This window comes from Notolepis coatsorum, assembly GCF_963971535.1.
Source record: "Notolepis coatsorum genome assembly, chromosome: 16".
NCBI lineage: Eukaryota > Metazoa > Chordata > Actinopteri > Aulopiformes > Paralepididae > Notolepis > Notolepis coatsorum.
Window position 1 is genome coordinate 17,715,915 of NC_140180.1, and position 15,972 is coordinate 17,731,886.

Genomic DNA, 15,972 nt, shown 5'->3' on the forward strand with positions numbered 1-15,972 from the left:
CTAGTGGTAAATGTAGTTCTTTTTTTACGACATTAAAAACATTATAACTACCTTGTTTCAACCAGTTGTAGCTGGTCCATCAAAGTCTCCGACGATTAAACCCATTTTGCGTCTTGTAAGGCGTCCATTTGGATCAAGGAAATATCTTTCTGCACTCGCCAAAACTCCTTGTAGTGGATCAGAATTAGGGGAAAGATACCAGGTCATGGCTCTGATAAGCTTTTTAATTTGCTCGTGCATGTTATTCGTGCGTGGACCTTTTTAACCATTTCTGAGTGGCATTTCCGGCGTCAAATGGAAAAAAATTAAATAATGAAAGTATATACCAATGATGTAAACTACCCATAATTGATCAGTAGGGTTTAACCTGCAAGTTGGGCTTTAACACAATGTATTTACCATCTCCTTGAAACAGTCTTTTTCAAGTGTATGTAACTGCCCTCATAGTCATTGACTGTCAAGTTAGGTGCGTTCGCATTCTTTGCCAACGAGAGCCGACATATTTCCAAAGTGTTCTCCAAAGTTAGGCTACAAGCGGTGACGTTATATACAGGGTCAGAACGTAGGCTCACATAATGTTGCCAGAGCAAGAGAAGAAGAGGGAAAGTGAGAGACTGACTGTAGTGCAAGATTCACAACAGGCTCAGCAGGCTACATAATTTAATATCGTTATCGGGGACACATGATGCACGATACATAAACGATGATATCATCATCATCGTATTGTTAAGAATCAGAATCAAATATTGGGCTTATCGTTGGAACGAATTGTTCCTTCTCTAGACCTTAGAACACCATGCTGTCCCTGAATCAGCAGCCTCTCCTGAAGCACGGCACCAAGCCCAACATTCAACAGAAGGCAAGAATGTTTCAGCTTGCAGGACTTAGTGATCTTGTTGTACCCAGTCATACTGCATTCAGGGGGGGGGGAATGGCTAAGACAGAAGAGAAGGTAAGTAGGACAGACACCAACGCCAAACTGACGAACGGAAAAAATGAAGCCTGGGTAATGCGTTCATTCCATTAATATGGCCTTAAAAGCACAGGACACAAGGATTCGAATCTCAATCCACGCCCTCTCTTCTTGATCCTCCAATCACAACTGTCGCTCCCCTCAGACAGGGAGCAACCATTGTGATTGGAGGATAGAGACGAAGCGCAACGAGTCAACGAGTGAAGACCACGCCTTCCAGAGGGGAAACAATTAGTAGTAATAATATTATGCAACCAATGGGGGGAACCTAACAAAATGCCTGTAGATAGTTAAAAATATCAGCACGGCATAGGATTATTGTAGCACCCTGTGTCTACCAGAGAGCAAGGTATATTGACAATACTGTCAATACAAACAATACTGTCAATGTCTCCAGGTTAGACACACCACAGGAGGGAGGAAAAGTAGCATTTATGGCAAAGATTGTTTAGAACTAAAATGACGATGGGGAAGGTTAGGTGTTAGCAAGCTACTGTTAGAAAACTAGATTGCTAACACAGCTAAGAATCTTGCTAACATAATACTGTAGGCTATAGCTTTAGTTTCAGATTTATCTTTGAATGCTTACCATAACTTGCACACGTTGGCATAGAGGCTATTGAGTGTCAGCCAGGGTCCCACATTCTTGCTGCTGATGCCTCACATCTTATTGCCTATATCCACTGTCCGGTTCGGAAGCTTGTGAGAACTTAGTTGGCAGTGCATCCCACCAGCACACAGCAGATTTGGGGTATTTTTCTGACGTTTGCTAGCGGACCAAAATGACAAGGAGGCACCCTCAATGCAGAACCATGGAATGTTTACCCCTCTGTGTGCGGGTGGGGCCTACTTGCGCTCCGTCTCTATCAAGAAAATGGGGCAGGGTTTTCAAGATAGGTCAATTCATTCCTGAAATGGCGGAAACAACCGTGTATTCATCATTTAACGACCTAAAAAAAGGATATATTGCTTAAAAACATGCACGTTATTAATAAAAGGCTTTATGCTATATAGCATACAGAGCCCCTCTTTGTCCCCAGCCTCAGATATCAACGGCTCTTTTCAGAAGGCCAATTTTATTGCTCGTGAATGGCATTTTCCTTACACACACGCCTCATGCAAATTCCACTAACATTATAAATTAGCATACGACGTGGGAATCATACGGTCCAAAACGTCTTTAATTTCGGTTAAGAACTACTCTAGGACGACAACAAGCAAGCAGGATATGATGTTATTATACTATTTCCATCTTGACATGCAAAAACTAAGTCCACATCGACTGAGTTGGCCTCTAATAATCATAGACCAGAAGAGGAAATTCCGTGGCTCAAAACAACGTTACAGACCCTACAGACAGGGCTTGATTAGCAACCACAGGACCTATTCTTTCACACGTCTTCGGAGAGACAATGGCCGCGGGCTATCTCAAACCCTGCCCTCTTTTCTTGATCCTCCAATCACAACTGTCGCTTACAGGTAAGCGACAGTCGTGATTGGAGGATCAAGAAAAGAGGGCAAGGTTTGAGATAAGTCCATTCCAAGGAGGAAGAAAAAAAGAGAAAAAACCCACATCAAACCGATCATCACGCCACATCAAAAATATGCACAAGGTAAAAAAAAATGGGGGGGGGGGGGGTATATCCCCCCACCCCCCGCGCCAAATACACGAAGATGGAAACAAAAACAGAACGAGGCGTTCCCCGGGCGTGTGAGAGCCCATCAGGCAGCCGCGACGAGGCCACTGACTCAAAACTTTAATACGGAGAATGCATCAACTCCCTGGAGGAGGAGGTATGAAGAAACAAAACAAATATTAGGAAGAAAACCACTGATACGAGGGAAGACATACCAAAACGCACCGGTGTTATCAGCACCGGCTCACGAGTGAGTCACTCCACACCAGGGGTGTAAAAAGTACCCAGAAATTATACTTAAGTGAAAGTATGGGGTACCGTCTCAAAATCGTACTAAAGTCTCTTGAGTATCTAGCTAAAAACACACTTGAGTAAAAGTCAACGTTTCTACTTTAAATGTACTTAAGTACTAAAAAGTTAAAGTACAAACTTTTTTTTCTGACTGTCTATTCTTCTGATAGCAGGTGTTTAATCAAAGATCCCCGCTTTCTAGTCTTGCACAAGGACCAATCAGCATGGGTATGGGCGGGTTAATTTTCCATTGTTGGGGATTTGATTGGCTGTCTTTAAATAAAGTGCAGCCGCAGGATTAATAACGTCGTTAGTTCGGCCAGAGAAACAAATATACTAATTAAAATAGTTGGACCTGCTAGATTTGTACTTTGTAGGTCTGCATTTTAAATGTAAGGAGTAAAAGTATGTTCTTGAGTATGTACTAAAATGTAATTGAGTAAAAGTACAAGTATATAAACCTAATAATACTAGAGTAAAGTACAAATCCCCCAAAAAAACAGTACTTAAGTATTGTAACGACGTACACTTAGGCATAAAATAAAATATTGTTTGGTTCCTGTTGGTTGTCAGTTAAGGCCATGGGTAGGTAGGGAATGTATTTTATTTTTTCCCACGGCGACTATGGATAGGGAATTTCTTTATTTAATTAAAATATTCACAACAACATGAATGCATGTACTCTGCCAGCATGTTTAATATCCATAATACTAAAGGTTTGACTAAGATTTTTATGAAACTTTATTGTAAAAATAAAATAAAATTTTTATATATTTTTTTACTCGTAAAATAAATTGGGTCGCACCTAAATCGGCAGGATCGGTCGGCAACCGGAACCAAACCATTATTTTTTTTAGGCCTTACTCAAGTACTTTACACCCCTGCTCCACACACAAACACAAGGTGCAGAGAGAGTGCTGGGTCTACCGCCCCCGCCATCCGAGTGCAAGCCAGGCCGTGCCCAGGCGCTCTGAGCCCCAGGCGTGTGCAGCAGTGGCAGCAGCAGTGGTTGCGTGAGAAGCCGGGAGAACCGGTGACCTGATGCCAACCTCCCAACCCCCCACCCCCACCGGCGCTCTGCTAACCGCAAGCTGCTAAATGTCACACGGCTCGGAGTGAACAGACACCACACACAAAACAAACCTCCACTCTGCTCCTCAGCAGGGACACATATATGCACATAATCGTTGCCCCCACACACACAATAATCTCAGCTCACACACATAAGCCTTACAGCCGAACACACACACACACACACACCTCTGAACGCCACAAAGAGAGGGTGATTAAAGCCACATGTGAAATGAAGATGAGGCATATCTAGTGTCTCTCCCCATCTGCTCCTGGTCACAGTCTATTTAATAGACTCTTATTAGGCGTCGCTGTCAGACACTTGTGAAACTGGCACAGTCTAATGGCCGCACAACACTATAGGCTCTAAACAATTCTACCGAGCGCCGAACACGACGCCCGTCTCTTCTGGAGTTCTGGGTTCGCAGCTAGTGCTCTTGGCGTTTTGCCGCACGCCCAGCTTTCGATACGTCAGCTGCCTGGAAGCTAAAGGCCTCGGTCGAGGTGTTGTGAATCGAGACGCGGGCCTCGACACACGACATCGGGGGAGATTCTCAAGATATTGCCACTCGCTGCTGCGTCGCGCCAGTCAGCGAGACCTATTCCCAATACTAGCTACGCCCCAAGACCCAACTTTACAGCCGGATCCATAAAACTCTAGAGGAGGCAAACAAAGTGCAGACGGCGGCCTAAAGGTTAGAGAAGCGGGGCTTGTGACCGGAAGGTCGCCGGTTCAATCCCCCCTGGGGGGTGGAAGTGAACGAATAACACTCTCCCGTCCCATTCCTCAATATCCACTGCAAACGTGCCCTTGAACAAGGAAAATACCCCCCCCCCCCCCCTCAACTGCTACAGTGGAGCTGGTCAGTGGCCAACAGTGTCAAGACGGTTAGTTGTATTGGTGTGAACGTGTGTATGTAACTGAGTGTGAAGCAAGGCGTTGCTGAAAAGCCGAACCTACCCTGGGTAAATAAAGATTAAATTAATTAATTAATAAATAAAACATGGACAAAAGAAACATTGTAGGCCGACACAGACTCCCGACACACCCCGTCGAGAGAGACGACTCTACACAAAACTCTGCATGTGGCTTAGCCGACTGTGCACTCGCTGTCAATAATCACAGCCTCACAACAACAAAACAACAAAACAACAAAAGCAACATCACATGACCGGGCGTATAATGAGTGCGTGCCCTATATCTTCCTCCCTTACATCCACATCGTAAGAGCTTCCTCTTACAGAACAATAGGCCTAAGCATTCCGTAAAGGAAGGGTATAATTAATTTATCCTCTATCGCTGAATAAACGTTCCCACTTTCCTATCGCTGGGGGGAAGGGGGGTACGACAAGGCTTACTTCTGGATCACCCAGACACAGAGTGCACCTCTCTAGTGTGTATTTTTGGCACGGTGCAACTGGAGGACCAGGAGGATGTGCCAAAATGACCTCACCAAGCCCCATAGAATGGATACTTCCTGTCGGAACCCCGTAGCTCGTTAGTAGGCCAAAGCAGCTGTTGAACAGACTATGAAGAGAAGTCGGCAAGTCTCCAAAAAAAAGAATAAATAAAACGGAACGGAGACGCGGCACAGCGTTTTAGGCGGCGAGGCCGGAGCGTGCATCGGATACGATCAGCCGCGCGGCTGATGCTACGTTTCGTGAGCAAACATGACAAAGGGATACGGTTCGCCCATATACAATGCATCACTGAGCACAGAGTGACAGTTACCATCTTCCTGGACTCTTACTTTGAAACAGCACTGTGCAATATTACAGCTACTGTAGACGTCTGTATATTTTTACTGTATTTATTTATTTATTTATTGTATATTTTATTCCATTTTTATTCTATTCTTATCTTAGGCAATTTGATTTGTTATTCTTATTCGTGACCTGTTCTGTCTAAATGTTTAATGTTGAGCGATTTGCAGTGTCAAATTTCCCTCGGGATAATAAAGGTATTTCTATTCTATTCTATTCTGTAGGCTGCGGGGAAACTATGTCTTGGAGAGAGAGGCTGCTGGAAATGGAATTCCCAGAGCGTTTCACACTGCCTCCCTTCCCTGGAGCCTAGGACTCTTGCTTGTGGTGTCATGAGTATAATGTTGTGATATGTGGCAGTTTCTCTGCCAGACGTTTGCAAGGCCTGCTGGGAGACAATTTGTTGGCAAACAAACACATGACCCAGTTTCCCTGCCTTTGAGGTGAGCCGTCTATTGCTAAGATGAGAGACCATATTAACAAAAGGGGCACTTTGGCAGTCGTTAACCTCGATCCAGGTTGTCCCGTTGCGAAGAGGACATGTACCCCGCCGACATGTTTCCGTGTCTCGAGACGGCGTCGGGCGGCCCATCCCGAGAAATTCCCCCGGGTGACGTCACCGAGAGGAGCAGAGCAGGACACGATTTCCTCAACCGTTTCTTCAACTTTTTCCTCGAGTTGGGCCTCTCAAGTTCTCAAGTTCTCAAGTTCTTTAATAGTTGTCATACAGAAGTACAGAATACTTTCATACAAAATGCTTCTTACTGTTACGCTCCAGAGACTGTGCTAGACAAGATAGTATCAAATAACATAATAACATAATATAGCATGAATTTAGAAGAAGAAAATGAGGTCACAGTGTTCGGTATAGACATATGTTCAAGTTTCAAGTTTCAAGTTTCTTTAATAGTTGTCATACAGAAGTACAGAATACTTTTGTACAAAATGCTTCTTACTGTTGCGCTCCAGAGACTGTGCATGACAAGATAAGTATGAAATAAAAACATAGTAAAAATTAGAAGAAAAAAAAGAGGTCACAGTGTTCAGTTTAGACATATGTACAATGTTCGTAGACGTAGTTACCATACAATATACAATACTGTGCAGTGTACTAATATACAATACTATATAGTGCAAGGCATAAATGGACGAGGTGCAGTTTAGGTACAATTCACAGTAGGTGTACGAGTTGTAGTGCAAATCCTTTATCAATAAATATAAAGTGTAAGTGTGTTTGTGTGATCTAAAGTGTGGAGAGTGGGTGCTGCAGTGTGTTGTTTGTTTGAGTGAGTGTGTGTGTGCGTGTGGGTGTGTGTGCTGTGTGCATTTGATGGTTGTTGCATAGTGATTATTGTTCGTTTAGCGATTATTGTTCGTTTAGCAGCCTGATGGCCTGGGGATAGAAGCTCCTTCTGAGTCTTTCTGTGCTCGCCATAAGACTCCGGTATCGCTTGCCTGACGGCAGTAGTTCAAAGAGGCAGTTGTTCGGGTGGCTCGAGTCCTTAATAATTCTCTTAGCCTTCCCCTTGCACCGCTTGTTGTAAATGTTCTGGAGGGTGGGAAGCCCCCCTCTAATTGTGCGTTCGGCTGAACGTGTCACTCTTTGTAGTCTGCTACGGTCTTGTGCAGTGCTATTCCCAAACCAGGAGGTGATGTTGCCGGTCAGGATGCTCTCTATTGTACATGAGTAGAAGTTCCTAAGGATCTTCTGACTGACTTGGAACTTCCTTAGGCGCCTGAGGAAGTAGAGGCGTTGTCGTGCCTTCTTCACAACACTGTCAATGTGTGTGGTCCATGTCAAGTCCTCGGATATGTGGGCTCCGAGGTACTTGAAACTGTTCACTCTCTCAACTGGTGCCCCGTCGATGCTGAGGGGGCTGTAGTCCTTGACCCCCGACCTCCTGAAGTCCACAATCATCTCTTTTGTTTTGCTGACGTTCAGGGAGAGGCAGTTCTCCTGACACCACTGTGACAGGTTCTCTACCTCTTCCAGGTAGGCCCTTTCGTCGTTGGCAGAGATCAGGCCCACCACTACTGTGTACAATGTTCTGAGTTACCATATAATATACAATACACAATACTATGCAGTGTACTAATGTACAGTACTATCTAGTGCAAAGCAGAAATGGGATGAGGTACAATTTTAGGTACAATTTACAGTAAGGTGTACGAGTTGTAGTGCAATCCTTCATCCATAAATATAAAGTGTGGGGAGTGGGTGCTACAGTGTGTTTGTTTAAAGTGGGTGTGTGCTATAAAGTGTGTGGAGTGGGTGCTACAGTGTGTTTGTTTAAAGTGAGTGTGTGCGTGTGGATGTGTGTGCTATGTGTGTTTGGTGGTTGTTGTTGTGTAGTGTCTACTGCAGTTGAGAAGAATTGAGGAAACGAAAGTGTCCGCAGTTTCGCTAGAGGTCCTGCTCTCCTCTCGGGTTGCCCTCGCCCAGAGGAATTTCTCCCCGGGTGCCCATGAGTTTACATGTGACCACATGTGCTGCGGTCGGGCAAGCGCTACCGGCGTCTCATGGCCAGTACAGAGAGACTCAGAAGGAGCTTCTTCTATCCCCAGGCCATCAGGATGCTCAATAAACAATGACACTATGTAATAACAACCCATCATCTACACGCACTGCACACACATCTACACACTCACTTTAAACAAACACTCACCTTACCACTCACTCTACTCACTTTAACACATTTCATATTTATCTATTATTAAAGAGATTTGCACTACATTCATACCTCATTTGCACCTTACCCTAAGTTTTGTACCTCATCTCATTTCTGCATTGTACCTCACGGTTACTCATTTTACTCTGTATTATATATTGTATATATGTATATTGACTGAACATTCCTTTACTTACTTCTTAATTACTTTTGTTTTTTTGGACCTGCTAGATTTGTACTTTGTAGGTCTGCATTTTAAATGTAAGGAGTAAAAAGTATGTTTTTTTCTTCTCTAAAATGTAATTGAGTAAAAGTACAAGTATACAAACCTAATAATACTAGAGTAAAGTACAAATCCCCCAAAAAAACAGTACTTAAGTATTGTAACAAAGTACACTTAGGCATAAAATAAAATATTGTTTGGTTCCTGTTGGTTGTCAGTTAAGGCCATGGGTAGGTAGGGAATTTATTTTATTTAATCTTTTCCCACGGCGACTATGGATAGGGAATTTCTTTATTTAATTAAAATGTTCACAACAACATGGATGCATGTACTCTGCCAGCATGTTTAATATCCATAATACTAAAGGTTTGACTAAGATTTTTTATGAAACTTTATTGTAAAAAAAATAATAATAATAATTTTTTTTTTTTTTTACTCATCAAATAAATTGGGTCGCACCTAAATCGGCAGGGTCGGTCGGCAACCGGAACCAAACCATTCTTTTTTTTAGGCCTTACTCAAGTACTTTACACCCCTGCTCCACACACCCACAAGGTGCAGAGAGAGAGAGTGCTGGGTCTACCGCCCCCGCCATCCGAGTGCAAGCCAGGCCGTGCCCAGGCGCTCTGAGCCCCAGGCGATTTGCACTACATTCATACCTCATTTGCACCTTACCCTAAGTTTTGTACCGCATCTCATTTCTGCATTGTACCGCTCACGGTTACTCATTTTACTCTGTATTATATATTGTATATATGTATATTGACTGAACATTCCTTTACTTACTTCTTAATTACTTTTGTTTACTGTATGTAGCACACTCTCAGGGGCTCATTACAGAAACAAGCATTTCATCATAAAGTATTCTGTATTTTATTATGACAAATAATAAACAAACTTGAAACTTGAACTTGAAACATGTCCTCCTCACGACAGGTTTGAGGTTGAAAATCGGCAAAGTGCCCCTTTCAGGTCCGTGGTGCAAAAATGTAACGCCATCAATTAGGAATTAATTTCTTTCCACACAAGTAATAGAAAGTGGTTTGGTGCATGTTGGTGTAAGATAAATGGGGACAAAATGATGCAAAAAGAGGAAAGAAATGTCATTATTTAATTCGTAATTCACCCGTCAGATTTTGGTCATCTTAGGATGTGTAAAGAAGAGGCTATATTCTATTCGCCTCCGATTTCTACAGTACAGTAGATAATTCCACTCAAGAATCTAAACATAGCCCTGGCACACACGGGGGGGCTTGAACCCTGTGGCCCGGAGCAGACCTCGCGACTGTGTTTACGGAGTGCATTCCTTACCTGGCAAAGCTGGCAGAGAAAGAGGGGGAGCTGGAGAAAGTATCACCGGTCCTCTGCATCCCCCCGCCGTCCCCGTAGCCCTGGCTTCTGTTCCAGCCCTCGCCGATGGTCGCCAGTGGAGGGTACAGGCTGAAGACCGGCTTCTGGTCCTTCTGAACCGCCGCAGCGCCGCTGGGGGTCGAGCTGCTGCTGCTGCTGACCCCGAAGTGGTAACTCTGCCCGCCTGAAGTGCTGACGCCGCAGATGGAGATGGTGCCGGGGCTGGGCAGGTCGGAGTTCGGCGTGACGCTCATCTGGCAGTAGCTCCGGCCCGTAGACGTCTTCTCCTGTTTGATCACCCCCGGCGTGCAGAGCTGAATGAAGCCCGCATCCTTCTCTTTCTTCACCAACAGAGTGGGCAGAGTGGGCGCGGCGGCGGTGGGGGTGAGGGTCGCTCTGGTGGACGTGCTGGAGTTGGATTCATCCTGACTCATCAGGATGCTGCTGCCGTTGAGGATGGTGGAGGAGGTGGGGGCCTCGATGATGGTGCTCCCGCCGCCCCCCACCGCGGACCTGCCGTCCTTCTCCGAGCCCACGTCCCCGAGCAGGGAGTCGTCCGCCAGGGTGGACAGGAAGGCGTCGTCCCCCACGTAAAAGTCCGAGGGCGAGCCGGTCAGCTCAAAGTCCTGGAGGAGGTCCAGAGTGTTGTCGTTGAACAGCTTCTGGCTCACGTCCATGTCTTTCGCCATTTGCCCGAAGGCGTCGTGTTCCAGGTCCATGGGGTCTCCCTTGTCCACGGAGAAGTCCTCCGGTTTCATGGGAAAGAGGTTGGGGTCCGACCCCCCTATCAGCGAGTCCATGGAGGGGGAGGAGTGGGTAAGGTCCGCTATGCTGGCCTCCAGCCGGGAGAAAGTGTCCCCCAGGGAGTAGCGGCCCAGGGAGGCGGGCATCTGTGTCTGGAAGAGCTGCAGCGGAGGCCTGTGCTCCCGGATGCGGGGCTCCGGATCCTCCAGGAAGAGGCCCACGGAGGCCGTGACGGAAGCCGAGGTGAGTTCTTCTGGAAGGGGGCTATTGCAGAGGCCGTTGGGCACGTCTCCTGGCTGCATCAGTTGGCTGGACGGAAGGACCACAGAGGTGGCAGAGACGATGGACATGGCACTGTGAGGAGCTACTCGTAACGGCGCTCCTTCCTCCGGGCTTTCGCTGTAGACCAGTTTGCTTAGAAGGTCATCTCTGTTAAACCTGCCTTTCTTTACTCCTCCTTTATCCATCTTGTGATCCTTCAGGGAGATGAGACATATAGATAGATGTGAGTGTGGAATTGCACGCTGGTGAGAAAAAGCAGCATTCTTCATTTAAAACAACATAGGTAAATTGGTATTTTATTACTAGATTACATTATGTTTTAAAATACCATCAGTCAACGTGCAGTCGTGCACATGACGAATGGACTGCAGCTAACGTCAGCTAGGGAAGAGTTGCCACGCACTGCCCCCTTACTATCAAAGGGCCAAGCGTGCACCATTGATAGGTATCGTAGCTAATGTCCCTGTTGGCCTCACAGTTTGGGATTATTATTAAGGTTAACCTCCATGTTTAACGATTCAGTACAATACAAATTGTGTTTTTCAATTTTGTTGCATTTCTTTTTTACAAAAGATATGATGGTGGAACATTCCCCAAAATGTTAGAACTGTTGTTGTGAAATGATGACTAAAGCTCTTGTGATTTCAATAAAAAACATTTAGATCTACTTCCTTGTATAATCTAACACAGGTTAGCCTGTCAGTTGTTATTAGTTGTAAAGGACATTAGCTAGCTAGTCCACAAATAAGCAATGAAGCGAATGTGCTACAACAATTTAATTCATTTTAGTGGTCCAAAAACATCCACAGCAACCGTGATGACAAGTATTTAGATTAGATTAGATTCACTTTATTGTCATTACACAGTACAAGACAGTGCAACGAGATTTTGTACGTCTAACCAGGATGTGAAATTTGCAATATAAAACACATATAAATAAAAACTGTACAGTAAAGTGCAATGGTGAAAAATATACAATACAAAATATAATAAAAAATAATCATTACAATAAAGTCTACATAAGATATGGCTATATATACACAGGTATACAGTGAGGTGCAGTGGGCTATGTAGAGTTTTGATTCAGAAGTCTGACAGCTGAGGGGAAGAAACTATACGTGGTCCTGTTGGTTCTGCTAGCACAGTTTGCCAATGTTAATCTCCCATAGCAACCGATCACACGACTAGTCCCATGAATTTGTTTACAATGGTGAAAGTTTCGTGTGTTATGAATGATTATGATAACTAACTTGACAGCTCCTTTCAGTGAACAGGGGGCCACACCCCTGAGAGGGCTCTGCACTAGTAAAACACTTAGAACAAATCAAACCATACAGATCTGAAGCTGAACAAAATGACACTCCTGACTGTTAACATTCCACACAATAAGCTTTATGACTGAATTGACATCATTGTGTAACGTAACATAATTGATTTAATACCTTTTTATGTGCACTTTTAGCACTATTGCACTTGGGACATTGATATTATAGTATTGATATTATTATGTTGTACACATGCTATTATATTCAGTATGTTTGTATGTCAGTCAGTGGTGATGCTCTAAACTCAATTTCATTGTACCAACAATGACAATAAATATTGTTGTCATTCTATATTCTATACCTCTAACGTTATATAGTAAAGTAGAGGAAAGTTAAAGACATAAGGCTAACTATGGTAGCTACAATTAGCTTGCTGCTAGCTCTGTTAGCCTGCTAGCTACGTGCTAATGCTAACACTCTCCTCGAAATGTCGCTGACAGACAGTGATTTATAGCCCTAACGTTAGCTTCACGCTACACAGCTAACACACACGTAGCTACATTTTGAAATTAGACGACCGTTGCAAAGCAACAGCCATTGTATTTTATTAACGCAACGAGAAAGTTAAAAGTGTATATTTATTTACCCTTCAGACGTTTGGTCGTTGATGTATATCCACGCATCGTCCAACAACATTGTGTTTTGGTTGCGAGCAGCAGGCTAACGTTATTATCAGCAACACGAAACAACTGGATGTGTATTCTTCCTTGCAGATCGTCTCCTACATGGTTTGTCGAATAGGGGAATATCACGACGCGAGAAATTATTAATACATGTCTGCTACTGATATCGATCTAGCTAATACGTATAGTGCGAAATGCATTCAATCAAGTTAGCAATGACGATTCGCGGCTAGCCATGGTGGGAAAGTAGGCGCTAACCTCTAGGAAAAACATACAAAATGGAGATCTCTCAGCGAGCCTCTACCTCCCCGTGGCTGGCCTGTTTACAACGTGCAGTGCGACCTGCTGGCCACAATGTGACACTGCAACTTGTTGTGCAGCAGCAGCGAGCCAACCCTAGCCATTTGTCATTAAAGGAACAGTTCACCCCGAAACATACGCCCCCTTTTACTCGGAGTGCCATCCATCCAGATAGAGAATGCATGCATGAATGAATGAATGAATGAAAACTTTATTAACGGATTGCAGAATGGGTACAATACAGTACGGCTCAATACACACAATTGTTAAGGGGATGCAGACCAGAGAAAGACGTTTGTCTTGTTTACATCAGGGTCCCCCATTTTCAATTAATATTGACATTTATGACATACACAACATACATGACATTTATGGCATAGGGACATACAGGTATTTAGTACTACTGATACATTTGTGACATAAACGGTATTAAAATATACAGTACTGTTACCCATAGATCCTGACAGAGTATATACATAATTGGGGAGGGGACTGTACATTAGGAGGGGGTGGGTGGGTGGGAGAGAAATATACATACGGTGGGGAGGAGACTGTACATTTGAAGGGGGTGGGTGGGTGGGAGAGAAATATTATATACATACGGCGGGGAGAGAATATATACATGCGGTGGGGAGGAGACTGTATTAGGAGGGGGTTCAAGTTTCAAGTTTCAAGTTTCTTTAATAGTTGTCATACAGAAGTACAGAATACTTTTGTACAAAATGCTTCTTACTGTTGCGCTCCAGAGACTGTGCAAGACAAGATAAGTATGAAATAAAAACATAGTAAAATTAGAAGTAAAAAAAAAAAAAAAAGAGGTCACAGTGTTCAGTTTAGACATATGTACAATGTTCGATGCAGAATAGACGTAGTTACCATACAATATACAATACTGTGCAGTGTACTAATATACAATACTATATAGTGCAAGGCAGAAATGGAGAAATGGGACGAGGTGCAATTTAGGTACAATTCACAGTAGGTGTACGAGTTGTAGTGCAAATCCTTTATCAATAAATATAAAGTGTAAGTGTGTTTGTGTGATCTAAAGTGTGGAGAGTGGGTGCTGCAGTGTGTTGTTTGTTTGAGTGAGTGTGTGCGTGTGGGTGTGTGTGCTGTGTGCATTTGATGGTTGTTGCATAGTGATTATTGTTCGTTTAGCGATTATTGTTCGTTTAGCAGCCTGATGGCCTGGGGATAGAAGCTTCTTCTGAGTCTTTCTGTGCTCGCCTTAAGACTCCGGTATCGCTTGCCTGACCGCAGCAGTTCAAAAAGGCAGTTGTTCGGGTGGCTCGAGTCCTTAATAATTCTCTTAGCCTTCCCCTTGCACCGCTTGTTGTAAATGTTCTGGAGGGTGGGAAGCCCCCCTCCAATTGTGCGTTCGGCTGAACGTGTCACTCTTTGTAGTCTGCTACGGTCTTGTGCAGTGCTATTCCCAAACCAGGAGGTGATGTGGGGTGGGGGGTTTGGACATTTACGGTGGCCAGTTTCGAGAGAGAGAGAGAGATATCTGCTGTGTAGCGATGTCTGCACTCAGTCGTCACTCCAATACAATGAAGTTGAATGGCACTCAGTTTGTGGCGCTCAAAATGGCAAACAAGACATTTGAAAATCTCAAAAGCAATGTCTCTTTCCAGAAATTTGATTTGATTAGAAATTAGATTCAAATGTATTGTAATTTTACGTACAGAACAACGAAAATAAGTTTGGCATCCTACCAGAGTGAAAATGTAACAGTAAAGTGCAATAGTAATATACAATGTACAGGTGATTAAATTGGGTATACAATATATAAATGGGTACTACTGAGTAATAGTACTAATCAGATATATGTGTAACGGTTGTGACAACGTCACCTCAAACCGATGCCCCAAGGGAGATTCAAACCCCGGTCTCCCACACCGCGGGCAGCAACACAGACCGCTATACCAAGAGAGGTGAATTAACTTCTAAGAAATGGGTCTATGCGTCTTTTGAGGATGTGAGAGTGAGTTTAACCCATAGCACCGCTACTCACCCCAGCCCTTCTTGACTGCACTTCACGATACCATCCGTTACATATGTACAGACTTGTAGTATTATTATGTACAGTGATCATTATATGATATTCTGTACCCACAAAAAGTTAAGACAAAAGGCCGGCTGTCACAAAACAGTCACATCTAGGGACCTCAAAACCTACTCTAGTGAGGCCTTTAACCAAGAACTGGAGAGCCTGGACTGGTCAGATGAGCTCAGTGGTACACTAGTTGAAGAAACATGGCTTGGATTCAAAACCAAATTCACAACAATACTTAACAACATGGCCCCACTAAGAACCACCAGGGTTAAAAATCGCGCTGAGTCATGGATGCATACTGAAATACTGACCGCTATGAAAACCAGAGACAAAAAATGCTCTGAACTTCATAAAAGTCAGACAAAGCTTGCCAAAAGCTCAAACAGTGAACTCCAAGCCCACGTGGTTGAACTCAAAATACAAAGAAACAGACTAAGAAACGATGTAAACACCATGATCAAATCCGCAAAAAGAAATGGCATCAATGGAAAAACTGAGGAAAACAAAAACAAACCCAGTGAACTTTGGAAATTACTCAACAACCAAATATGCTGCAGCAAAAAAACAAAAAACCAGATTTACAAACATAAACATAAAGACAGAAAACACTCTCATCATCACAGACAAGCTGAATGTGGCCAAATACCTAAACATATTCTTT

At 43.8% G+C, this 15,972-nt stretch overlaps 1 protein-coding gene across 2 annotated transcripts in view; it reads right to left on the reverse strand.

Annotated features, from left to right (window-relative positions):
* The window catches only part of nr3c1 (nuclear receptor subfamily 3, group C, member 1 (glucocorticoid receptor)), a 62,854-nt gene extending 49,650 nt beyond the window's left edge, over positions 1-13,204 (reverse strand). For both annotated transcript variants that reach the window (XM_084332202.1, XM_084332201.1), the window contains exons 1-2: positions 12,916-13,204; positions 9,940-11,198 (exon numbers count right to left, since the gene is read on the reverse strand). In XM_084332202.1, coding sequence (XP_084188328.1) covers positions 9,940-11,189 — 1,250 coding nt within the window. In that variant the 5' untranslated portion in view covers positions 11,190-11,198; positions 12,916-13,204. The remainder of the gene's footprint in view (positions 1-9,939; positions 11,199-12,915) is intronic.
* Between the last annotated feature and the right edge of the window lie 2,768 nt (positions 13,205-15,972).